Here is a 27,505-nt window from a genome sequence, read left to right as displayed (position 1 = left end):
TTTAAATTTTGAGTAGGATTTTTTGGACTTTAGGAAGGGAACTTGATATAGTAGATAGAAGAAAGGAGGAATTAGGTTCAAATTCTGCCAGGCAACTCTCTAAAATCATAAATTATAATATAACCTGCTTTGATAGAAGGAGTGGCCACCCTCCCCCACTACAACAAAATCATGAATTTGAATCTTTTATTCCCCAAACAAACTTATACTTTCAAATATCTAGAGGTTCCAAAGATGAGAGAGCATCAAGTCTAACCCCACTTACTATATACATTAAGAAACTGAGGCATTGAGAAATTATGACATAATCAGCATTAAATATAAGTATCTAAGGCAGGATATATCTTCCTGAATATATGTCTAGTAGTCCATTCTATCTATTCAATATCACCTTTAAAAAATAATTTATCATTTTATCCAATATCCTAATTGAAGTTCTAGTTTGAATTTGTCTATATAGGTAATGGAAATTCATCTATTCATTTGTTGATTTAACAAGCATTTATTAAACACCCATAATATGTTGGGCATTAGAGATATAAACCCCAAAATGAAATAAATAGTCCCTGACTTCAAGACACTGGCTCATTTTAATCAAAAACAACATGTACATAGTTAAGCTAATGAAAAAATAAATATAAAATGAGTTAGGGAGGAGGAAGGAGATTATTAGCTATAGCATTAGCTATAATATATTAGTATTACCTATGCAGACATAGTTCAGCCTCAGCAGTTTCTATAGCTATAGCTATATATCATGAGGGAAAGGGTAAGTTTAAAGTTTGCATAACAACTCTTTGGTAAGCAGCTGTGTGGCCCAGAGGATGGAACTCTGGGTAGGTATGAGGAAAATCTGAGTTCAAATTTGGCTTCAAATATGTATTAGCTGTATATATCTAAATAATGCTATTGGTACAACTTCTGTATGCTTTAATTTCTTTATCTATAAAATAAGGGCTAATAATGTCTACTTCCTAGGATTGTTGTGAGCATCAAATGAGTTAATATTTGTAAAGTGTTTTGTAAACCTTAAAATGATATATAAATGATACTTGTTATGACTATTAATATTTGATCTATTTTGACAGTTATCCTTCATAATTCAATTCTCTTCCTGCTATCCTGTCATACATAAAGCAATAGATTTTTTTTTACAAAAAGCAAGTTTTTAAAAATTGAATTATCTAAGTAGATCTGCTCTCAAATGTTCTTTTTCTAATATATCGGGCTCATCATAGGAACTTAATAAATGCTTATTGACTGGACAAACTCAGTCAGTCTCACTTCCTTTTAGATGGCATTACTTGCCAATGTAAAATATACATTGCCTTAAGACATCATTATTCATGTAAAGTCATTCTTGTTTCATAAAATAAAAATGAGGAAAAAATTCTCATTAATATATTAATTAAAATGTATTATATAGGCAACCTCTTACAATGATTAAACCTTCAGTTACAGCACTCAGTTAATTATATTCATGTTATGAATTTAACAATCCAGCAATTCAACCCTGCAAAGTACTGGGGCTATAAAGGTGAAGACCAAGTTCAGCCCTCAAGGATCTTAAAATCTAATAGAATTCTAATCTGAAATGTTTCATTGTTATAAGTTGGGCCTGACTCAGATTTATCTGGTGGTTTAGATTTGAAATAAGGAGAGACCATCTAGTGATTATGGGCCACCTAGAAATAAAAAAAAATTACTTAGCCATGGTATGGAAAGGATAATCAGGAAGGATATAGCATTGATTCATTTTAATATAGCTTTTCTGTCTCTGTTTTGGTCATAATGGAGTGTTACTCAAGCTTGAGGATGAGGATTATTCTTCCTTTTTCATGCATTGGCTTTTGCAATTACACTAATAAGAAGCTCCATGAATAGTTTAAGTTTTACTCCTTTGAATTAATTACTGTAAGTTTTTTTTTTAAATTTGCACATGAAACTACAAACCTATTGTGTATATCTTTCTTTCTTTTTAAATATAAAGTTATCAAGTAACTTTCTTTTATTCCATCCTTACCCCACCCTAGATCTACCATTAGACACACACACACACACACACATACGAAACATACCTCTATTTATCAGTTCTTTTTCTGGCTGCAGATAGTATGTACCTTCATAGGTCCTTTATAGTTAATTTGGATATTTATAATTGTCAAAACGACTTGATTCAGAAGAACTGAATGTTCTTCTTAAAATAATATTGCTGTTACTATATGCAATGTTCTATTGGTTATGCTTATTTTGTTCTTCATGATTCTGTGAAAATCTATTCATATTTTTCTAAGATCACTGAGTTCATTATTTCTTGTAACACAGAAGTATTGCATTATGATTATATACAACAACTTGTTTAGCCATTCCTTAATTAATGGACATCCCTGCAATTTCCAGTTCTTTGCCACCAAAAACAGAGCTGCTATAAATATTTTAGAACGTTTTCCTTTTTCCCTAATCATTTTGAAAAACAGATCTAGTAGTAGTATTGCTGGGTCAAAAGGTATAAGCAGTTTTATAACTCTGGGCATAATTCCAAATTACTCTCCAAAGTGGTTGGACCAGTTCACAGTTTCACTAACAGTGAATTATTTCCCAAGTTTCCCACATCCTCTCCAATATTTGTCACTTTTTCTTTCTATCATTTTATCCAATAGGTATAAAATGATATCTCAAGATAGGTATAAAAAACATAGTTATAAAATTATCTTGAGGTGATTTTAATTTGCATTTCTCTAATCAATAATGATTTATAACTTTTTTTTACAATTGCTTTGAAATAAATCGTTTTAATTTTCTCATCAGAAAACTGCCTGTTTATAATCTTTGACCATTTATAAATTAGGGAATGACTCATATTCTTATAGATTTGACAGTTATTTATATATCTGGGACATGAGACCTTTATCTGAGAAACTGTGTATAAAATTTTTCTCCAATTTTCTGCTTTCCTCCCCATCTTGGCCACATTAGTTTTATTGCACAAACCTTTTTCAACTTAATTTTTAAATTATCCACTTTACCTTTCATAATGCTCTCTATATATTGTTTATTCATAAATTATTCACCTATTTATTAGTCTAAAAAGTAGCATGTTCCATGTTCTTCATATTTTCTTATAATATTTCCCTTTATAGCTAGGTCATGTATCCATCTTGATAAATAAGATACTATAAATCTTAATAATTGCTTCAGTACTTTTTTTTAATCTATTCCCCCCCCCAATAAACACATTTTATTTTCTATTATTTCTGTCCTGTTGGGGAAGAAAAAGAAAAACAAACTCTTATAGCCAATATGTATGGTCAAGTAAAATAAATTTATGCATTGATCATTTTGGGGAAAAATGTATGTCTTCTGAATTTTACATCCATTATTTCTGTAAGGAGGTAGGTAGCTTGATTCACCATTGGTTCTTGGAAATAATGGTTGATTATTGGATAGATAAGAGTTCAGAAGTCCTTTAAAGCTGTTGTTTCAAAATCTTTTAGGAAAAATATAAAACTAGCCTAGATTATATGTTAAATATAGCTTCCACCACATATGTTCATAAATAATTATGAATGAATAATTATAGCAGAATAGGATAAGAATAGTGAAAAGTCTCAGACAAAATACTATAAGAAAATTATGGGATGGAATGATTATTTTTAGAAAGAAGGATCAGATAAGGATTCTTGGAAGACAAGAGTATGTACTTAAAGTAAAGAAAGATTTTGATAACTAGTATTTAGGGTTAAAGGAACAGAGACAGGAGAGATGAGAAGAGGAAAGATAATTAGTCTAGTATAGTTGGAAAGTATAAGTTAGAAGTCATGGAATTTGGGTCATCTAATTCGACCCCCTCATTTCATAGATGAGAAAATTGGGTCCACAGAGATTATATGAATTATAAATTAGTATTAGCTCTTTCTTCCACCATTAGAACCCATCTTCAAATTTCAAATCCAGGGGCAGCTAGGTGGTGCAGTGGATAGAGCACCAGCCCTGAGGACCCAAGTTCAAATATGGTCTCAGACACTTAACACTTCCTAGCTGTGTGACCCTGGGCAAATCACTTAACCCCAGCCTCAGAAAAAGAAAAAGAAAAGTTTCAAATCCAAGAATTTTCCCTCAGCAAATCTAAGGGGACTATGAGCATAGGAAGTCTGAATTGCTTTCAGATCTCATCATTGGTTCAGGAATGCAGCCTTCTCTCTATCTGTGAGAAAAGGGATGACATTAGAGAGTGCTGGAAAAGCATTCATCATAGGCAGCAAGATCACAAAGAAATGATTTTGCCGTTTGCCTCTCCTAAGAATACCCAGCTCCCAGGTTCAACTTGATGTATTGTTCCTTCTGCTGTTCACAGACCATATCCCAGGCTTTTGAACCACCAGCACCAACTATCTAGTGAAATAAAACACAGGACTTGTGGCTGATAGAAAATTCCAAGAGCTATCTCGTGCTGTAGGTATTTGTCTTTGCCATCAGGAAAGTTTTATCTGTTATTAATATTTTTTCTAATATGTGGCACTCATAATTGACCATGCCACTGTAGATTTAGTCTTGACCACACCAGTATGTAGTGCAATCATCATTTCTTTATTTCCAGAAATCTTGTCTCTTATAATGCAACTCAAGATCATATTAGCTTTTTTAGTTGCCATACTATTGAGTCACACTGGGTTTCTGTTTAAAATGATTGTAAAGGTATAACCTAAATCATATTGTTTGCTGTCTTAGGGAGTGGGAAGTCAAAGAAGAGAGGGAGCAAAAATTGAATCTAAATAAATGTTGAAAATTGTTTTTACATGAAATTGGAAAAATAAAATACTATTGAGTCACATTGAGTTAACAATACATTGAAATCCTAATATCTATTTTAAATGACTCGTATAGCCATATTTCCCACAATTTGTACATGTAAAGTTGATTTTTTTTCAATGCAATGCAAGATTTTATATTCGTTGCCATTAGATTTCATTTTAATAGATTTGTTTCTATGTTCCAGACTATTTTTGGTTTTGATTCTATTTTGTAGTTCATTAATCATTTGTTCTCAGCTTTGTGTCACTGACAAAAATGTTAATTATAATAGGGCCAAGCTTAGATCTCAGGGGTATTTCTCTCAAAAATCCCTTGAAAGTTTAAAAGTTAATCATTTTTGTCCATGTTCTTTAATTATTATGGAATCCATGACTTAAAATCCATTTGCACAAATCTCTTGTCTCTGGTGAAGATTTAGTATTTAATGTTCTCTTGCTGCATCAGAGACAGAATTGGTAAAAGCCTGAGAAAGAAGCAAGACCCTAGTCTAACTTTTAGATTTAAAAGGAGATGTCATTCCAGATACTCTTAAAGTAATAAGACCAACATTTTATTTAAACAGTTTTTAAACCATAGGTTTAAATTATAAGGATGGTAATAGTACCACCTATACACCTTTGGATCTATAGTTTTTTCTTAGGGCAGCATAGAAGCAAAGGAACAAAAGTACAAACAGAAGTAATTATAAGGAAATGCATTCGTGTGTACTGAGCAGTGCTGGAAAATGTACTAATTACATTTCTGTTAAGCCCACATTTGCCAGAATTTCTTAGCTGTTAATTTGTACTTTATTCCTACTTCTTCCTCTCTTGTCCTCTAAGTGTAGTTCACAGAAAAATAAGCAATGCTCCATTGTGTTCTGAGGTAGTCACACTCTGGTCAAAATGGATTCTAATAATATTTTCATCCATGACTATACAATGTCACTTTCAACAAAGTGCTAACTCCATAGATATATTTTTAATGTGCTACTGAAGTTTTTCAAGCAGCAAGAAACTGGTGGTCATTCAAGACTAACAGCTGGTGACCTGGACTCATCTCCAGTTTAATTCTTAAGGCATGGCTTTGTAGAGGGCATTAAAGAATGCAATTTATCAATAGAAAATAAAGATCCATAAAAAATAAATGATTTAAATTTTTTATAGAATTTAAATTTAAAAAAAAAAAAACTAAAAACAAAAAAAGTAAACAAAAATAAATTTAAAAATAAAAAATTTAAATCTTTTAGAAAATCCTCTTTAAAGAATATAATTAAATTTGTAGGGGTAAAAAGTTATTTTAATACTGGGGAACTACTTGATGGAAATACTCCCTTCATCAATTAAACCAGAATTAACTCTATAAATATGACATGATATATGAGTCCTAGGCAATTCACTGAGAAGCATAGAACTTCGGTAACTGACCTCTCCATCGCTTAGCAAAAATGACAAAATGAGATGTCCTTTGAAAATAAGACATTTTTATCCTTGATTCTATTATCAGTTCATGAGTCATCTTTCTCAGTTTTGCTTCATGATATTCATGTCTCATTGCAAGTCACTAAGAAAAAAAAAATTGATAATCAGCATAAAGACAAGCACAGATCCCAGGGACATCTCACTTATGGATTCTTTGCAAGTTGATTTTTTGGCCATTTGGCTAGTTTGGTACACCAGTTACATGTCTGTTCTCATTTGCTATAACTGTTCTTTTCTTAATACTAGAACTTTTTCTTTATAAAATGTTCTTGAAAAACACTCAAATATGTTGGATATGTACTTTATTATAAACAATCATTAAGTAAATATATCTACACTAAAACACACTAAAAGCAATAAAGGTTTGTTCTTTTCCTTTTGAAATTGTAACTTTTACTTAGGAAAATCAATTATCTTAACATGCAGAGGTTAGCATTTGAAGAACATTCCAAGGAGTTGAAATGTACTGAGACACCAAGCAAAGGGGAAAAGTACAGCCAGAAAGTAATTACAAGGAAAGCTATTCAATTGTACTTCACAGCACCAGAATATCTGCATAGAGCAGACTAGATCTATGCCTTGCCAATAGTTCTTGGGAAAACACTCAGCAGGGCCAGATCCACACCTATTTGAATAACCTGAGTCAGAAGAAGAACAGTTTTCTAAAAAACAACAAAACAGCAGAAAATACAAGAGTACAGCACAGAGGCAGGGCCAGTGTTACTTGGAGCTGGTATTTATGCGAAGAGGTGAGCACAAGGTTTTGTCTTCTCAGATGGTGCTTTTTGATTGTGTCTTGGGTTGCATTGATTCCAAGTTTCAACTTCCTTAGAGACCTGCAGAACATAAGGAACTTGTCTAGTGTAAAAGTACCAATTTGAGTGGTCAAGATGATTGTTTTAAATTTGCCTCTAGGTTATATGAACATAAGACATCAAACAGAAGATGGAAGGGCATCAAGAAGGGATATTGAGGGTGCCATTTCTTATGACTACCTTTCAATTCAATTCAACAAATTGGCAGAGGTGGGGAAGTGGATAGAAAACAGGCCTTGGAGTTAGATATATTAGAGTTCAAATCATGCATTTGATATAGGCTGACTGGACCACTTTACAAGTCACTTAACTTCTTTTGACCTCAGTTTTTTCATCTGTAAAATAGGGATAATAGCAACTACTTCATAGGGTTATTGTGACTTTCCAGTGATATAATAAATATATAAAGCACTTTGCAAATTTTAAAGGATAGAAACTGAAACCACTGATATAAGAACCTCTCTCTGCAATTGCAGATCTGCACCTTTACTTGCCATCTAGGGGAGTGGAGGGAAAGGAGGAAGAAAAATTTGAAACACTAGCTTTTGTTTTGTGTTTTTTTCTTCCAGAAGAGAAATTTAATCTAACACTAGCTTTTTAAAGAATGAATATTGAAAACTATTTTGCATATATTTTGAAAATTAAGGCTATTTTTTTTAAAAAGAAAGATGCCCAAGACACTGCAATATTGAGACCTGTCCACAGTTATACATCTGATAGTGAGAGTCAAAGAACTTAAATCTAAATCTTTCTGATTTTAAGCTCATAAATTTCTCTCTCTACTGTTCCACACTGACTCTCAAAAATACTTAAAAACAATGGGAATAAGTCTGCTTTTCTTCAACCATTTAGCAACAGCTTAATAACAGTTTAATAGCTTCCATTTTGGGTTTCTAGACTTACTTTTATCTTTGGCTGTTTTTCTGAGTTCTTTGCTGACTTTGGATCCATTGCCTTTGTTGTAATTGAGCTGTTGATAGCATTTCTATGGGCTATTCTCCTTCGTAACTTGATATCTAGGGACACACATAATGACGTAATTAATACATCTAAATCTTTACATTGTACTTCGTACATTAATACATCAAAAACTTGTGACTATATTGATGGGGGTGCTGCCTCCATTGACACAGAATTATTTCCAAATCTAAGGAAACAGTTTCATGAATGATGGTAGCTCAAATACTCATTACTTGGTTGTCAGTCCTTAAAACCTAAGCTGGTCCTATGTTAGGCTCAAAACCTTTCTAATTTAGTAGCATCTGCCAGTTATCTTTTCTGGTGTAGGCTTAAATAATCCAGGCTCATTTCCATGCCATGAGTAGGCATGAATATAGAGCTCTTTTGCAGGGCCTATATAGTACCTAATACTATCAGAAAGGGGCTATCTCACTCATCAAGATTGTCTTATTTCCATTTTCAGTAGCTCTGATAAATAATTTTTCTCTGGTACAGGTAATGAGAGAGACAGGTTAATCTTTGTGAATCTGACTGTATAAATCAACTAGGGTTAGTTAATGAAAACCTAATTGCCTACAAACTTTTACTCTAATTCATAAAACTATTATTACCCTATTTTCTTTTTAAGTAAAGTAAAAGAAGGAGCTAAATGATAAAAAGAATATCCCCATATTTAGCAAAATATTTATAGCAACACTTTTTGTGGTAGCAAAGAATGATGTCCATTGTCTAACCTATTGGAATACATCAATATATTGGTATATCACTGTGTAATTACTGTATAAGTAGTGACAAACATAATGGGTTCAGAGAAAAATGAGAAAACTCATATGAACTAATGCAAAATGAAATAAACAGAACTAGGAAAATATGCCTAAATAGTACAACAATGTAGATGGAAAGAACAAAACAAATGAAACTAGATGATATGAAATGTCAACGCCCAAGTATTGACAAGAGATATGAGAAGACATTTCTTTCTGTTTCTTTGAAAAGATGAGGGATAAGGCTTAGACTCCTGCATATAATAGCAGGGTTTTTTTAAAAATGTTAGTTTCTTTTAACTCTTTTTTATTCTTTGTTCAAACGAATGAATTTTTTAAAGGGAGAGACATTATGAAACGTAGATGGTATAAAAACAAAAGGTGGTCAATAAATCCCTTCCTGGCTGCAACTCCACAGAAGATGCCTCTGATAGGTTATACTCATGGCTACTAATCTTATCACCATAACCAACTAAAGCCTTGATTAACTCCTTTGGCTTCTCTCTCCTCTGTTTGAAGAACTGGAGGGTGAACTGTGAAACTTTTCTCACTATTTTTAAACAGAGCAGAAACTGGGCTTTTCAGCTCACTGTACACTACATCTACTGTTCTCCCTGTTTTCAACTTCAAAAGACAAAACTCCCCTGGACTAAATACCTCCTATTTTTCCATTGTTTTTCCAACTCCTTTTTTGTGGTGTATCCTTGTATTAAATCGAAAGCTCCCTGAGAGCAGAGACCATCTTTTTATTAATTGTATTTCTAGCACTTAGGAGAGTGCCTGACTCATTGTAGGTACTTAATAAATGTTTAATGAATATCAATAAAATCAAATAAATATCAAATAAAATTTTTAAAAAACAATAAAATTGATTTTTAAATTGAGAGTGAGTTGAAAATAAGTAAGCTTACTTTGTGTCTGAGCGTGTTCTACTGCCTTGGAAGCTGTTAGCATGGCAAAAGGATGTGTTGAAAGATGAATATTTTGGGCTCTAGGAACCTGGAAGAAAAACAGTTCAACTTTAAAATGATAAATGCATTTGTGTCTTGAAGAGAAGTTGCTCATTTGCTTTGACTTATTTAATCAATCAACAAACTAGTATTTATTAAGAGTCCACCATATGGGGCAGCTAGGTGGTACAATGGATAGAGCGCCATCCCTGAAGCCATGAGGACTTGAGTTCAAATCTGGCCTCAGACACTTCCTAGCTGTGTAACTCTGGCAAGTCACTTAACCCCAATTGCCTCAGGGAAAAAAAAAAAAAAGACTTCACCATATGCTGGATACTGTGCTAGGCACTAGGGATACTACCACAAAGAATGAAATGATTTTTGCTTGTATTTCAAAAGTTATTTCTCTTAGTTATTAGATATAACTAATGTTCCATTTTATATACTACATTTAATATTTCAACTTAAACTTCATTCCTATTCAGCTAAGTCCTATTCCTCCTCAAGTCTATTTTAATATGGTTGTCTCTTCTTCTCTCCCCCCCCCCCCCAGTTTTTAAGGCCACTAGAATCTCTTCTTTATGCTTAACAGACTTCCCTACCTGCATCTTTGAATGGCTCAATCCTTCCTAACAAAAGCTTGTTTTTTCATATTCCTTACCACCTTCTCCATTGGTTTTCTCTCCTGGAACTTCCTGACTTGCATCCTCAGGAAGAGTTGCCATATTCTTTCCAACCCATTGGTACTTCCAGACCATTCCCTTATTACAGGGGTGGGGAACATCCAGCCTATGGGGCATGTAAAGCTCATGAAATCATCTGCCAAGGCAACCACAGGCAATGATGAGTTGAAAGCTAGGTATAACAGCTTCCCACTGTTTGGGTTCTATAAGTTGACAGTTTGGTATGACCTGAGAATAATGTTATAAATATCCAAATGGCCCTTGGCATTAAAAAAAAAAGGCTTCCATACTTGCTTTATTGCCTCTAAAGTTGATGTGATTCATTTATTTTCAGTTCTTTTGGGTGTTACCTTTCAACCTCCAGGTCAGTTTCCCAAATTACAGATTTATCCTTATCCATAAGACTAATACTTTCAAAATCCTTCAATAACTTCCCATTGTCTAACAAATATAGTTCATGCTCCCTTAGCAGGGTATTCAAGAGACTCCACATTCTGATACTGAACTATTTATTCTACCCCCCTGCCCAATGCAGCTTGTGTTTTTTCCACATCTGTGTTTTTGCTTATGGTTTTTTTTTCTTTACGACTATAAAGACCTCTTCTCTCTCCACGCTTAAAGTTGGAATTTCTGTCCAATTTTAGAGCTCAAACTCAAAGAGCATCTTCCCTGATCCCTAAGTGATTAGATCTTTCTAGGAACTATTCACCTCTCTTAGAATCTTGCATATTATTTGGAATTACATTTATTTATGTGCCAGCATCCCCTTTTAGGCTGTAATTTCAATCCGGGGAGTAACAATATCTTATATAAACATTGAATTTTATTTAGAGTGCTCTGCACCAAAGAACTGAATGTCTTCAGATTGAATTGAAATATTTCCTAAGTCTGTGATTTCACTGAGTTTGGTCTTCCCCTCATTTGAAGATTGTCTTCTGCTAAGTTGCTAGGACCAAAACTAATTATCTGGGAGCCAATCTTTAAGAGCTGAGCCTCTAGAAGAATGTAGGCTAAAGGTCAAATACACAGGCTGTCAAAGTCTTTACTCAAAGCCTTTTCAGTTTGGAAAACTTTTCCAGCACTTGAATTTTGTTGTCATAATCTTAGAAAACTCAGGGCTGCATCTTTGTCACAAGCAAACATAAAGACAAAATTTTTGTAGAAAGCTGTATTATTTTTAATTGCCTTATAATTTTTCTTTATAATTTATATCACTCTTTATATAAGCTTTATTCCACTTTAGCCTATGATAGTTTTTAGCAGGATCTTGCCTCATCCTACCAGTGAGAAGGAGGTTAATTGCCAAAATGAAAATGATTAATGGCTGAAAAAGTTTAAGTATATCTTTGACAGACAATTTTTCTGCTTTCTCAATGTTCAGTCTCTATATGCACAGCATGTATCCTCTCACTCCAAATCTAGATTTCTTTTTACTGCACTATCCAAGGACAATAGGGAGAAAAACATTCAATTCCTAATCAAGTGCTTTCTCAGCTCTGTTCTTGGCAACATAGGCAAACACCTAATCTTTTACCTCCTACATATATAGTAATTCATCTTATAATGAATGCCTTGTGCAGAAGTCTACACAATAAGCCTTAAAGGTCAGAGATTTTCTTGGGAATAATTAGAAGTTGTCATGAATTTTAATCCATAGGCAGATTTATTTGCCCCCATACCTGGGTTAGAATTGATCAATTAATTTTCATTTGGAATGATGGATGACATTTTGTTATTTCTTCCATATCTTATCTTATTACAAATGATGGTTTCCACAGCTTCGTATCACAAGATTGTAGATTTTGAGCTAAAGTAATTTCGGAAGTCTTCTAGTCGATATCCTGCCTCCCCCCCATTTTGCAGATGAGAAAATTAATGCTCAGAGAGACTTGGTAGTCAATTTGTTCAAGGTCATAAGGATAATGAGTTGCAGAATTAGGATTTGAACTTAGATTTTGACTTCATGAACTATATTTTCCTCTGCTCCTCCTCCCCAATTTTCTCCATTTCCTTCCTATACATATATATACACATACACACAAACACATATGTGTATATATCTATGTATGTGTACGTATATGTGTATATATGTATACTCATATAGAATTCTATTTTATGTATTTTAACAGTCATTAATACATAATTACTTACATGATTTAATTTTAATTGAAATTAATGGTTAATTATTAAATTCTCAATTATTGCAGATAATGATTAATTATGTTAATTATTCTATGCTTCATGACAGTAGAAATTGCAGGCTTCCTCAGAGTACATAAAACAGAGACTCAAGGCCAACAATGTGAAATATTTGAACTCAATGGGACTAGATTATGAAGCAAGTGGTTTCCAATTGCTTCTGCCTGTCCTTTAATAAATATGCTTGTCTTAAAACTAAACTTAAGACTAAAGTCTTTTTCATATTTTAATTTCCCATATCTTGTTATTCAAATTTAAGCAATGATTGGCTATTACCTAAAACTAAAATGTACTGTAATTCAATGTTTATTGAGTATCTACTATGTGCAAAGCATTGTGCTAGGTTATTTGTGGGATATAAAGAAAAAAATCTGCATTCTACCTATAGGAAACTTAAATGATATACAAAATGTTCATAAATATAAAACTTTGTTATTGACAATAAGCAATGTAAGGCAAGATAAAAATTGGTGAGGCTTTCTTTTTTGTTTCTGTTCTTTTGTATTAACTAAACTGGATTTTTGCTGTCCGTGGTACTGAGAGCAAACTGAGTCCACTAGCTTGATATTAACCTCTGAACCATTAAGCCTAATTTTCAGAAAATCAGGGTGAACTTAAATAAATACTTGTTGTTTGACAGAAAATGATCTCAGTGATCCATCCAATTCCTTCAGTCTAAGCTACTGATAAATTTCTGGTCTTTATCAATGGAGAAAGTTCATACATTAGAAGATTCTAATGCTGATGAAATCAGAGGTTTAGCTCACCTCCTTCTGCCCCCACCCCAAAAGCATCTATCACAGTTTATATATTCCTACTTTTAAAAATTTTTGACAACAAATTTCTGGGTATCTTAAAAATTAAGTTGTCTCCAATATTAAGTTTTTCTGTACATATTTTGTCAAATCTTGCTACCTCTTACATTGAGTCACTGACACATCCTCCCAGAATATATGAATAAAGTTTAAAGTCTAAATGTGACAGTTCTATTCTCATCACTGATGTAAATAGATTGGCAGGTCTGTTCCATTTCATCTTTGTTACTTCCTTTTGGTTTCCTCTTCATATGTTCTTAGAATCAATTGACAAATTTAGATCTGATGTCATGTCCCTTACAAATTTTTTTTCCTTTCCATTGCTTTTTACTTTTTTTTTTTACGCAGTGACATTGCTCATAATCTTCCTTCTTTCTCTTCCCTATTGTTTTGTTCATATGTGTGTAGTCTATGTTACCTTTGCTGCCACATTTTAACACTTGCCAACTAAGATAGTTTAACCTGTCAACCTCTCTCAAATTGGAACTATTTTGCCTCAGGAAACTTCTCTAAGAAATAGTAATATAGTCAATGTCTTTTTCTTTTTTTTCAGTTCTCATTTTTTTCCTGGTCTTGACAGCATATCATGTTGGATGTCCTGTGGAAACATTCAGTGCTGTTGTCCCATTTTTATTTTTATTCTAGTTACATAGGGATTCCCTTTTCTTCTAATTTGATACAAAGATTTCAAATGTGGGACAACAGAAAGGATCTTAAATAGGATCAAGGTAGGGGTGAAGGCTGCAGAGAGAAAGGTCTGCTAGAAGAAGAATTTGGCATTCTAACTCATTCTAATTATTTTCCCCTTCTTTGCCTAGTATTCTCCATTTACCTCCCTCTTTTAGTTATCTTTTTATTTTTCTTCCTTCCCTTTTCATTTCTATTTTATTCCCCTGAACTATCAGTTTTATTCTCTCTACCTTAAATAACAATGACATGTAGCTTAAATATGGATATATTTCTCATAGTTCTTAAATTTTAAAATGAATGAACAGTTTAGCTTTACCTTCGCTTTCTTTTTTCAAATAAACCTAAAAGATATTTATTGAATTTATTTTTATTATTTATTTGAATCTCAGTTGCTCTTTTTTTTTTTAATTCTGTAGATGAGTAACCAGTAAAAATTGAGATAGAAACCCAATTCAATCTCAGTACATTACTGAGACTGAATTGTATTAATGCTATAGTTACACTAGATGGCAGTAAAGGTTAATAATAGGGACTATAAAGGTTATCCTGTACCTTCTACCAGTCTTGATCAAATAAGATGATATTTATAAAGTTCTTTGCAAACCTTAAATTACTATGCAAATGCTAGCTATATTGTAGTTCAAATACTGCTTATGAATTATTTAGAAGAATATAATTAAGGTTCAGTGAGGGGTAGCGTACTATGGGGTACAATGTTTTGCCCCCCAAATTATAATGCCAATCAACAAAATATGCAAATTATGTTGGAGCTCTCTGCCCTCTGCTAGATTATGTTTTAAGTTCCCAAAAATCTAAGTAATGAGAATACTGGTAATTTCCCATTGATCTTCACTGGATTTCAGTGGTTGGGAAATACTGTTCTAAAAAAATAATTAATCCTTTACATTCTCTAGCATTTCAAGATTTATAGCACATTCTTCACAAGCTGCCTTACCTGGTACATACCTGGTACAGGATAAGCAAAAAGGGGTTTCCTAAATACATACTCAGGTTACTTTGACTCTGCCACTTACTATCTATGAAACACTTGCTTAATTTCTCTGGCACTCAATTTCATTATCTGTAAGTTAGCAGAATGGACTAAAAGAGCTCTAAGTTCCTTTCTACATTTAAAATCTCATTTTCAGTCATTGCCCTTTAGCAGTTGGCTGGGTGACTCTTTATTTAAAAAAAAAAAGTCATAGTTATTCACACAAGTAGCTAATGATAAAAGGCTAGATCTAGAGTCACAAAAAGATCTGAAATCAAATCCAGCCTCAGACACTAGCTTTATGACTGTTGGTAGATCACTTCATTTCTACCTGCCTCAATTTCCTCATCTATAAAATGGGAAATGAAAAATGGCACCAACATTACAGGGTTGTTGTGAAGATGGGATGAGATAATATTTGTAAAATACTTCATAAACTTTAAAGAGTTATACAAATACCCACTATTTTATTACATAAAATCTAAGCAAAAACACAGTAGAATTGTCTTTTTAAAAAATAAGAATATTTCTATATGTAAAAGCATTAAAATAAACCTCTAATAAATCCTATAAGAGGTGATGGTCATTTTAATCTTAAATAAATAAGAAATGTCAAACGAATTTTTTTTAAATTTTCAAATAGTTTTTCATTTTCTATAAAAGGTATGATACCTAGTCAGTGTTTAATCTAATGAATAACTGCTATAAAAAAGAACTTATCTAGTTTCTGAGATGGCGGGTTCTAGTTAATCAATCAATAAAAAAGAACCTACTTTGTGTCAGGTACTGTGCTAAATCCGGGGATATCGAAAAGGCAAAAAATAACCCCTCAAAGAGTTTAAAATCCATGGGGGAAGTTATTATTAACTAATGTTCACCTTTTCATCCACTGTAGAAATTTGTTCTACAACACTCTTCATAGCTGATTTTTCAAAAACTATTTAAATATTTCCAGTAGGAAGGCGCTGACTAGTTTTCAAAGAAGTGTATCTCTCATAAGATCATAGAATCATAGCTTTATAGCGCTAAAGGATCTCAGAGATCATTTAAGTCTAACCTCTTTGCTTAATTATTTTACATAATAATCAACCAAGGAGTAGAAAAATTGTCACTTGTCCAATGTCACATGGCTAGTAAGTAACAAGAGCCAGAATTCAGATTCTCTCCATCTAATGTTCTGATTAGCTATCTGGAGATCTCAGGAACAGCCTTGGTTTCAGCAGAATAATCACCCTGAGAATAAGGAGGGATAAAGTCCAAAGTCTTTATTGTCTCCTTTAGTCTCCCAGTCTGCATCAGCAGTCTCACTCAGTCAGCTAGTTCAGTAGTCTGCACATCCAAATGTAATGTCCTGCTTTCTAGAGCCCCCAAGTTGGGGTGACAAAACTTACCATTGCTTTCTAGAGCCTCCACACCAGGGTGGATTAAAATATAGTGTCCAGACTAGCTCACTGGAGGATCTCGGGACCAGCCCAAGTCCTTGGTTTTAGTGGAGAAGTAATGAAGTCAGGAGAGCCATCATAAGGCTGGTCAAGCCTTCTTTTCTGTGGCTGAGTTTGTCCCCAGTTTATATGCTCTATTACAATTAAATCAATTCATCATACTGAGTATAAGCCAATCATTATACCACTAGGGAACCATTATTTATTGTAAAATTAAATCAATCATACTGAGCTAGAGAACTATTTATCACCATGCTAAACTAGACAACCATTATCATATCAATTCCACTGAGTTAACACTGTGTTGTAAGAATCCTTGCTTCAAGTACATTTCTCCAGAGTTGTTGCCTATTATACCTCCAAACTGAGGAAACTTTTCACTGAATCACAGATATCAAGGAGAAATATGCTCAATTAACTTATTCAACTTAGTTCTTTCTTCTAGAGCTATATAAAGTAAATCTATTCCATTTATCCACATAGGCCTTCAAATGATTGAAGATATCTTTTAATCTCTGGTCTTGTTCTTCTTCATTCCAGCCATTCTCAGTTTCAGAGTTTTTAGACTTATCATCATCCTCATTACATTCTTCAGTATACCTGCTTCTTTGATACCCAACAAAATAGGTATCTCAGAACAGCTAGATGGCACAGTGAATAGATCACCTGCCCTGGAATCACGAGGACCCGAATTCAAATATGACCTTAGACATTTAACACTTACTAGCTATGAGACCCTAAGCTAGTTATTTAACCACAAATACCTTGCCAAAAAAAGGAAGGAAGGAAGGAAGGAAAGATTTTTGCTCATCAATTGTGAAATTACTGAACAAGTTATATAGTAAATGAAAGTAATAGAATATTATTGTTCTATTAAAAAAATGACGAACTGGCTGATTTTAGAAAGGGCTGGAAAGATTTACATGAACTGATGCTGAGTGGAACAAGCAGAACCAACATAGTACATAGCAACAGCAAGATTATGTGATAATCAACAGTGACAGACTTGGTTTTTCTCAGCTGTTCAGTGATATAAGGCAATCCCAATAAACTTTACTTGGGAAATACCATTCACATCCACTGAGAGAATTATAGAGACTGAATGTAACTCAACACATGTTGTATTCATTTTTTTCACTTTTTCTTCTATTTTTTTTTTCTCTTGTGGTTTTTCCCTTTTGTTCTGATTTGTCTCTCCCAGCCTGACACATAAGTAAATATGTAAAAAAAAAAAAAAAAAAAAGAATGTACATATATAACCAAAAATAAAAAAAAATTAGTTATTTCAAACTGATTGCAAGATTTTAGTTTTAGTCTGGGAACTACTTGAGGATTAATGCAACCTAAAATTGCATAAATTTTTTTTTTGAGTAGTTGGATCACACTGTTGGCTTTTAATGATTTAATCAACTAACTCTCTAAATCTTGTCCATACAAATTGCTATTAAGCCAACTCTCCCACAGTCTGTACTTATGTAATTGTTTAAAAAAAATTTTTAAAGGAATATATCTTCTAGTCTGCCCACACTGAAGTACAAGGTTTACTCATGGGCCTAATCCCACTCTGATCAGTATTGGAACTTTAATTTATTTCTGATATGGGCTGATTGCCCCTCTTTTGACAAGCTGGTGGCCTCCACTATTGCAGAGCCTTATCATACCAAAACTGAAATTAAACTACACAGCAAACAAATGCTATACATCAAGCTTGAATTATTTTTATTTATTTTGGGAAGGCAATTAGGGTTAAGTAACTTGCCTAGGATCACACTGCTAGAAAGTTTAAGAACCTGAGGACAAATTTGAACTCAAGTCCTCCTGACTTCAGGGCCAGTACTTTGACTCCATCTATCAGCTCCTTGATTTATTGTTTTATTGATTGCCCAGACTTAAGAAGTTAATATAAATAAGTGAACAATGCAAACTAAACTTTAAAGTGTATCATGGGTATATTTCCCCCCTCCAGAGAGCCTGTTGTTAAATATTTACCAGCATAGCCCTATATAAAAGCCATCCTCAAAAATTAGTATTAGTGGAAAATTATATAGATCAAGTGTGTAATGAGAGTGAAGGAGAACAGATAGAGAACTGTGGTGCTAGAGGAAGACTTTTGAGAGTCTTTTGAACAGCAAGGAGATCAAATAAGTCATTACTTAAAAGAATTTAATTCAGTCTACTCATTGGAAAGAAAAATACTGAAGCTGAAGCTTAAATATTTTGTCTGCATAATGAGAAGATAGAACTCTTTGGAAATGACCTACATTCCCTACATTCCCTACATTAGTAGGGAAAGATTGAAGGCAAAAGGAAAAGAGAATATAGATGATGAAATGGATGGATAGCGATATGGAAGCAGCAAAAATGAGCTTGAACGTCTTTGAGAGAGTAAAGTGTAGTAAAGATAATGGAGAATAGAAGAATCTGCTGTGCTATGGTCTATGGAGGGAGGAAGAGTTGGATACAGTTGAATTAATGAACAGCAGTCCAATAGAAAGAATGGTCTAATTCAATGGAGAGAACATTGGGACTGGAGTCAAAGAACAAAGAACCTTGCTTCAACTCTTGTTTCTGTGAGACCCTGGGAAAGTTATTTCACTTCTCATTGGGGTTTAAGTTTTTCTTCTCTTAAAAAATAAGATTTCACTAAGATAACTCTAAAGTCTCTTTGTCTACAACTATGATAAAATGATTACTACTTACCAAGATGGCTGTATTGTGTCCTATCTTTCATGATTGAAATGCATCTCTTCCTCAGTTTCAGCTATTGGAATTTTCTTTCTTCCTAGTCTTTAGGAATCCCTTTTCACCATGAGACTTCTTTTGAACCATCATCCCTCCTGACTCTCTCTTGCTCACTATTAACCGAAGGCTATCTCTACTTCCTTAGACATCTTCCTCAGGCTCTCATTTTGTCAATGCTACATTCCCCTTTATACCGTGCAAGTCTTGTCTATCCTTCCTCTATATCTCCTTAAATTGTAAGCTGTTTGTTTTTCATCTTTGTATATATAGTGTTTAGCACTCTACCCTGTACATAGTAGACAGTGATTAAATACTTGTTGAATTAAATTGAATTTCTCTCATTCCATTTATTGACTCTTCTCTTCATAGCCTTCTATGCCTTTCTATTTCTTTCTTTCAAATTCACATAAACAAAAGCTCTTTGGGGTCCTCAATAACTTTAAGAGTATAAAGGGGGTTGAAACCAAAACATTTGAGAACTGCTGATCTAGGCTAACCTCCTCCTTTAAAAGACCAGGCATCTAAGACCTAGAAATATTCAGTTCTTTGTTTAGATAATATAGCTGGTGAATGGCAGAATTGGGATCAGAATCCAGGTTTTCCCCTGTGTTCTTCTATTCTATTACTTATTTCAAAGCTCTCAACAGAGATGTTCCACCATTCACAAAATCATTTTAAATAAGTGACCATCCCATGAGATATTTTTTTAAAGAAAGATGGATAGGCAATTTGTTAATGACTTACCTTCTTAGCACCAGGCCAGTTCTTTGCAGAGGGACGATTATCATAAATTTCAAAGATTTCTTCAATTGGGAGACTGTTCTATTAAATAAATTCATGTGTCAGGTTCCTCTGCATCTCAAACAGATATTATGTCCCTAATTAATATCAAGAGTCTTTTATGTTTCTTAATCATTAGGTTTAGAGTATTAATTACCTCAAAATGATACTTTAGCTATGATGTTTTTTACACTTTACCTTTCAAATAAATGTTGCTAAAGTTCCCTATTAATAATTTTTAAACAGTTTTCTTAAATAATAGGAAAACAGAACTTAGAATCACTGAATCATGAGATTAAATTAGTAAAGGATCTTGGAGATAATCTAAACCAGTTCCTACCCATCGAGTTCCCCTCTCTGCCAATCCGTCCTCCTTTCCTCTCCAATTGTGGATAATAAAACTGGGATCAGAAAGTTTGATTTTCAAAAGATTATTTAGCTACAGGAGGGTCTGAATTTGAATCCAGGTCATAAAACCTCCCCAATATAATGCTTTTTCCATTACACCAAATTCTTTAACTTTGCTTTTAAAAGTGTCATGTGTGTGTGTGTAAATTAGAAATCAACAAACAATAGGAGTAAACATTTCATAAAATTCCATTTCCTCCCTTACCATCAGAATCCCAGCATAAAATGATAATATAATAGCTTCTCGTTCAAGGCGGTTTGGAAATACATGCCTGCAACGGAATGGTATCTTCCTGGAAAGAAAAACATATAAATAAGTTTGTCTATATGACCCCAGATTGAAGATGATCACTTATAAAGTATTTATATGCTGCTCAATTTGCATAGCAAGATAATATGATTCATTTGACCCACCATCAGTGAGTAGGTCATATATTAAGCTCTTTCCCATTATTCCCATTCCTAGTACCTATGATAGATTTATACTGATTTATCATAGGCTTTCCACTCTGTCTTCACTGTTTCTAATAATAGTGGCCTTCCACAATAAAGTTGCCCAGTTTGAGACCATGAAAGAAATTGGCTACAGGAACTTTTATCTGTGACCAAAATTTTATTAAGGTGATACTCTAACCTAATGATTGCCAAAATGGGGGCTTTCTGATCACATAGAGAATTGTGACCTGACCTTAAAGGATGTGGGATCAACCAGTCATAGGCTAGGAAGATCATTTTCCCCACAACAATCCGTTGTTGGTCTTATCTCCAATACAAACAAATCCACTCTTACCTCCTAAAATGACATCTTTCCTCCACTGTTCAAGCTTCAACCTCCCCATATTAGGGTATCAGCTACTCTGGGCAGTTTTAACCTAAGGACAATCTCAAACTCACAGCAGCTGCTGAGCAGACTCATCGGGAAAACTCTCTTCCCTCTAACACCCAATTATCTGCCTTCCACCAATCTCCTGAACATACCCATCTCCCATCCTCAGATCACCTTGTGGCTATCGAATGCTCTGTTTAGAGAGCAAACCATGTGATCTGGAGGTGATAATTAGAAAGACCCCCCCCCTCATTTTTCTCCTTTTGAGTGGGAAAAAGTGAGTAAGACAGGAAAAGAAGGCCACAAACATAGATCGCAAACCTAAAACTGGGAGGGGCCTCATAAACTATCTAGTACAACTCCATCATTTTTCAAAGTAGAAAATGGAATTCCAGGGAGGATCAAATGAGATACCATATGTGAAATGCTTTGCAAACCTTAAAAAAGCCATTATTCCTATTATTATTATTGTGCAGATAATAGTTGGATTATGGTCTGCGTTACAGATCTTAGCACATTATCTTTGTCCCCAAATCTTCCTTTCTTCCACACTTCCCAATTACTGTCAAGAACATTGCCATTCTTGGGGCAGCTAGGTGGTGAAGTGGATAGAGCACCAGCCTTGAATTCAGGAGAACCTGAGTTCAAATCTGGTCTCAGATACTTAACACTTCCTAGCTGTGTGACCCTGGACAAGTCACTTAACCCAAGCCTAAAATTAAAAAAAAAAAAATACATAAAAAAAGAACATTGCCATTTTTCCAAGACACCCTAAAACACAATCATGGGGTCATACTTGAGTCTTCACAAATCCCACACATACAATTAATTGTCAAATATTGTCATGTCTCCCCTACAAGATCTCTATGTATTTATTCCCTTCTTTCTACTTAAACAGCGATCACTCTAGTTCAGATTCTCCTCTCATCTGATTTGTTGCAGTAACCCCTCAATTAGTCTCTGCACCCCCAGTTCTGTTTTTGCCAATCCATCTTATATGCAGATGCCAAAGTGATTTTCTTTAACTGCAGGTCTAATTGTGTAATTACTGTACTCTAAGGCACCCTACTGACTAGGATCAATACTTCATCGTTTTAAAATTTCTTCATTTGAAAATTGTAAGCATCAACCTTTTGTGTAAGTTTTAAAACATATATGTGTGTGAGAAATGCTGAAATGTTGGATTTCACAGTGTTGCAAGCTTTGAGGTAGTGTGGGATAGTGAGTACCACTGACCAAGAGGTTTTCAGAATGTAAGAGGTTAAGGAAAGTTAAGATTCCACAGAACAATTAAGTGATCCTTAGAAGCCTTAAGCAAACAAGGAAGTGGAGAACCAGGAAGACATAGGTGGATTCAGCCAATCAGAAAGAATCTTGTGGTTTTGAGAAAACCACAAACTTAAGATAATAGCCCATCCAGCCCAAACTAACTGGGGTCAATGACCTGACTTAAACACTACATCTTATAGAAGGAATTTTCTGCCATTTTTGAACATGGGATGTATGATGAGGGAGGGGGGACATGTTTATACATATTTAGGGGGATACATGTAGTGGGCATATCAGAAAGATTGTAACCTGGAAAAAAAATGGACCAATCTGTTCTCTGAAGGGAGGGACTGTGCCAAGCTAACAATTATAAAGTTTCTTCCACTTCTGCCCTCAGTGCTCCTTCTTCTGGTTGAAGAGTGGGGTCCTGCTTCTGGTCAGAAACATTAAGATGATTCCTTAAGAGTCTTCTTTAGTAAGGCCAGCTAGATGGTGCAGGTCCTGAAGTCAGGAGGACCTGAGTTCAAATCTGATTTCAGACACTTTACCTTCCTAGCTGTGTGACCTGGGCAAGTCACTTAACCCCAAATACCCCAGCCAAAAAAAAAAAAACGAGAGAGAAAGATTCTTTAATAAATTTTCCTTAATATCTGATTTTCAGTGTCAAGAATATATTTCTAACACACATACACACACACACACATATATGTGGGGAATAGAGCGAGATAAGGTGAAGAATGTACAAGAATATGTGAATTCTTTTTCTGTATTTTATTTTCATTATTTCTGTTTCCCCTATGACCTGTATAATATGTGCAGGCCCATATTTTCTTGAGCCTTGGCCAGCTATAATCATATTTACTTGACCTGAAATGATGACATTTATCATTATTTAATGTTATCAATATTTAGACTCTTACTTGAATGCTGTTAGCTTAGTAATCTAAATTTTGAAGGTCTGTTGGCACCCATGTCTAACATTCAATTAAGGGGAGAGGGCACCTATTTCTCAATGCTCCCAAGTTTATGATGTAATCCTTTGTAATAGAAACCTTCCATTCCAATCTCTCCGAATAGCAACAACCAATTGCCTTCCCCTCCCCTTTTCAATTCTTTCTTACTTGTGATGTAATTTCTTGTATAAAAGCTATGTATCTTTACTACTTAAAGAAGCTTTTTCTTATCTCATGATGGGACGGCTCATCCTCAGGAGGTTTTCAATAAACAATTTTTTTGTCTTCTACTGAGTGATCTCTGAGTAGTCATTTTGGGTAAGGATCTTCTACATCCCTCACATATATATACATACATAATTGCTTGCATGGTAGCTATATGATTTTAAAGTAACCAAATATACTGGTAGTAGTATAGATACTCAAAATTATTTACTAATGAAGTACACAATCAGAAAACTTTGAAGGCCACTGCTCTAAATAACTGAGTCATTTTAGACTAATAAACTAAGACACTAATAATTTTGAAAAGGAACTTCCATGAGCCAAACTGTGGGTTGGTACACATATATATGTACCTAGAGTCAGGAGAACCTGAAGTAGAGTGATAATTGTATAAGTAGAGAAAAGGGAACAGATACCAAGTCTTTAGAGCCTTTTATTAATGATCCTTAGGAAACTAATGCTGTTATTGTAAAAAAAGAAAAAAAAGAAAAAAAAAAGAAAAAAAAGTCATAGCCACTAAAAGTCAGGGATTTTTGAATCATAAAAGGTATTCCAAGTTTCATCATATTTTTGAGATAGGGTATTCTAGTTGTTATGATTTGATTTGGCTATTTTTCCCAGTGGAAAATTAATTATTAGTGATGTTCAAGACATAAATTTAGTCATTTCCCAAGTCAATGGCAATATGAATTACTTCCAGTTTTGTAGAACTAGGAGCTGTAAATGATATTAGAACTTATCTAGCTCTAACTTCATCATAACTTCTTGTAGATAAGGGCTACTTTGTGGGCCCAAAAAGGTTTAAGTGATTTGTTGAAGTTCACTTAGTATAAGACTATGGGTAGGATTCAAACTCAAGTCTTCTGATTGCCAGCTAGTATTCATTCCACTCCAATCCACTGCTTCTTAATCATAGTATCATAGAATGATAAGGCCCACATCTAGGGAGTTGGGAGAAGAAGGGGAAAATTTGGAACATAAGGCTATGCAAGGGTCAGTGTTGAAAAATTTTCCATGTATATATATATATATATATATATATATATATATATATATATATATATATAATATATGTATGTATGTATTTATGGAACACACACAGATACATATACTTTTCATATGGACAGCTTACAAAGTAATAACAATAAGATCATTCAATTTGCTGCAGTGTTTCTCAAACCATGCATATATTTTGAAAATAAAAAGCTTTAAAAAAAAAAGAGAGAGAAATGCTTTAAAGCATTTGATAAGAGAAATACAAATAAAAAAACTATTGATGTATCAAAAAAAAAAAAGAAAGAAAGAATTGTTGTGAGAATAAAAGAATAATAAGTTTAAGGATTTTGAAACATAAAAAAATACCTTGCCCAAAATAAAATGTTATGAAATACATATGCATATATATGTAAAATATATGTATATATGTTTATATGGATGTGTAGAAATAATATATTACATAGAAAAAAGAAAAAGAATCATAACACTCAGAAAAACCCTTAAGATCTACAACAGGAAAGTGATTTTCAAACTCAGGGGTTCTCTTGAACCTCTGAAGCAAAAAGGACTCAAGATACTCACACTTTCTCCCAATCCAAATGTATCTGATCTTCTTTGTAACCAAGCCATTGTAAGGCAACACTGATGGTCAAATCATAATGAGCCTAAAAGCAAAGATATTTTGCACGAAAAGAAAATAACAGTGGTCAGAGACTAGCTATAACACCAATTTTGCAAACTGTCAAGATGTCTATATTTGTCAAATACTAAATATAAGCAAAGGATAACCATATTTCTTATCTATATTACAAACAACTTACATTGGGCCCTATACTTATTGAACTGATGCCTGGAAAGGATCTTAGAGTTCATCTCCTTCATCTTTGATGAGGAAATGAAGGCCTAGGGTATTTAGTGGCACAAGTAGTGTCAAAAAACCTCAAACACAGCATGAAAGAGAGTGAAATTAATTGGCTACATTTAAAAATCTAATATTTTGTTTTTAGTATGAAAAAAAAAAACCTTTCTGTTTTGTGAGGCAATTGGGGTTAAGTGACTTGTTCAGGTCACACAGCTAGGAAGTATTAGGTGTCTGAGGTCAGATTTGAATTTAGTCTTCCTGATTTTAGGGCTGGTCCTCTATCCACTACACCACCTAGCTGCCCCCAAAAGCCTTTTTCTGGAAGCCTTAATCATCATTTGAAATTTTAGAAGCCATAATAAAGGACAGAAAGTGCATATCATAATGTTTACAAAATACTTTGAAATGTGCAAAGTGGACTAGGTATAGTAATGTCTTCAAATGTCCTCGGTATTAATATATTCTTAGCCTATTATTCCTTAATGCTTCTTTACATTTTTGGATCATGGATTTTTATCTAAAATGGACAAAAATAAGCATATTCTCTTCAGATCATCTCAAAGGGAGAATTATCTGGAGAAATAACAGTGTTATTTACTTAGAATTCCCTTCTACTGGAGGAATTGAGACTAGTGGATTGCTTGGATTAAGAAATTCTGAGTTAAAACAGAGTTAAATCAGTCAAGTATTCACACCAAGTCTAGCACTAATATGGTGAGCACCCTTCCAAAAGAAGGGTGAATTACACAGACTAGAGTTGAGGAGAACGGGGAGGGGGGGGGGAGGAAAGGAATAATTTAAAGTTTCCAGGTTGATCAATGTCAGAATTGTATCTGTGAGTGGCACTGTGCTTCCAGCCTGGGTGAAATAATGAGATAGTTTCAAAAAATCAAATATAGTTTGCGAAGTATTTTTATACATTACTTTGTTTGGTTTGCAACAGTGCTGTAAAACAGATGTGTTATTCTCATTTTAGAGCTAAGAAAACTTAGGCTTAATGAGACAAAATGATTTAGCCACAGTTACTCAACTGGTAAACATAAGACTTGGGATTTGAATTCATGTCTTCCAGACTCCAATTCCAGCACTGATGTTTGCCCTTTGATGAACAACTTCCCTCCCCTTCCATTGTCATTTGGCTCAAAGATTATTTCAACATTTAAAAATTTGCTGTTTCCTCCACTAGGCAATTAAGAGTTGACTATATTTAAGAGAAAACAGTATTTTTTCATTATTTTTTAAAAAATAAGAGAAAAAGTATGACAATAGGAAATGAAATGATTTAGGAGTCAGAAGATCTGGGTCCAAATTTCAACATTGCCACTTACTACCTGTGGAACCTTCCTCTTCCTAAAGCTTTTGTAGGCTTTAGTTTTTCATATGTAAAATCAGAGGTTTAGACTTGACCTATAAGGCTTCTTTTACGCTAAATTTATGATCCTATTATTTATTAATATAGTGAAGAGCATGAGTATAAATGAATCCCCATATACTTAACCCTGATCCCACAAGAGTTATTCTCCCCTACCACTAACCCCATGCCAACAAATTAGTGATGATAATAGGCTGATGGCATCTTGGGTAGGTCATTGTCCTAAGAGGCAGGAGAAATGAAGTTGGAATCTTGCTTAGACATTCTTGTATAAGTAACAACTTCTCTCAGATTCAGTTTCTCCATCATAAATGGAAATAGTAAAGCATTTATCTTACAGATTTATCATGATAATCAACTGAAAGTCTATATATAAAATCTTTTCGCATTTACTGCTACTTATTGTTATTATTATTTTATCATCTTGTTTTCAATTTTCCTTCTGCACAGAATGGTCACAATGAATTAAAATGAAGGCTGGTCCTGTGATA

General features: G+C 33.7%; 1 protein-coding gene across 4 annotated transcripts in view; it reads right to left on the bottom strand.

The window, feature by feature from the left end:
* Positions 1-6,635: 6,635 nt before the first annotated feature.
* Positions 6,636-27,505, bottom strand: part of C3H2orf80 (chromosome 3 C2orf80 homolog) — a 32,217-nt gene continuing 11,347 nt past the window's right edge. For all 4 annotated transcript variants that reach the window (XM_074298887.1, XM_074298888.1, XM_074298890.1 and 1 more), the window contains 6 exons: positions 25,363-25,445; positions 20,717-20,804; positions 20,068-20,145; positions 9,723-9,810; positions 7,991-8,103; positions 6,636-7,108 (listed from right to left, as the gene is read on the bottom strand). In XM_074298887.1, the coding sequence (XP_074154988.1) occupies positions 7,010-7,108; positions 7,991-8,103; positions 9,723-9,810; positions 20,068-20,145; positions 20,717-20,804; positions 25,363-25,445 (549 nt within the window). In that variant the 3' untranslated portion in view covers positions 6,636-7,009. The remainder of the gene's footprint in view (positions 7,109-7,990; positions 8,104-9,722; positions 9,811-20,067; positions 20,146-20,716; positions 20,805-25,362; positions 25,446-27,505) is intronic.

This window comes from Sminthopsis crassicaudata, chromosome 3, assembly GCF_048593235.1.
Source record: "Sminthopsis crassicaudata isolate SCR6 chromosome 3, ASM4859323v1, whole genome shotgun sequence".
NCBI lineage: Eukaryota > Metazoa > Chordata > Mammalia > Dasyuromorphia > Dasyuridae > Sminthopsis > Sminthopsis crassicaudata.
This window is presented reverse-complemented; position numbering and strand designations above follow the sequence as displayed.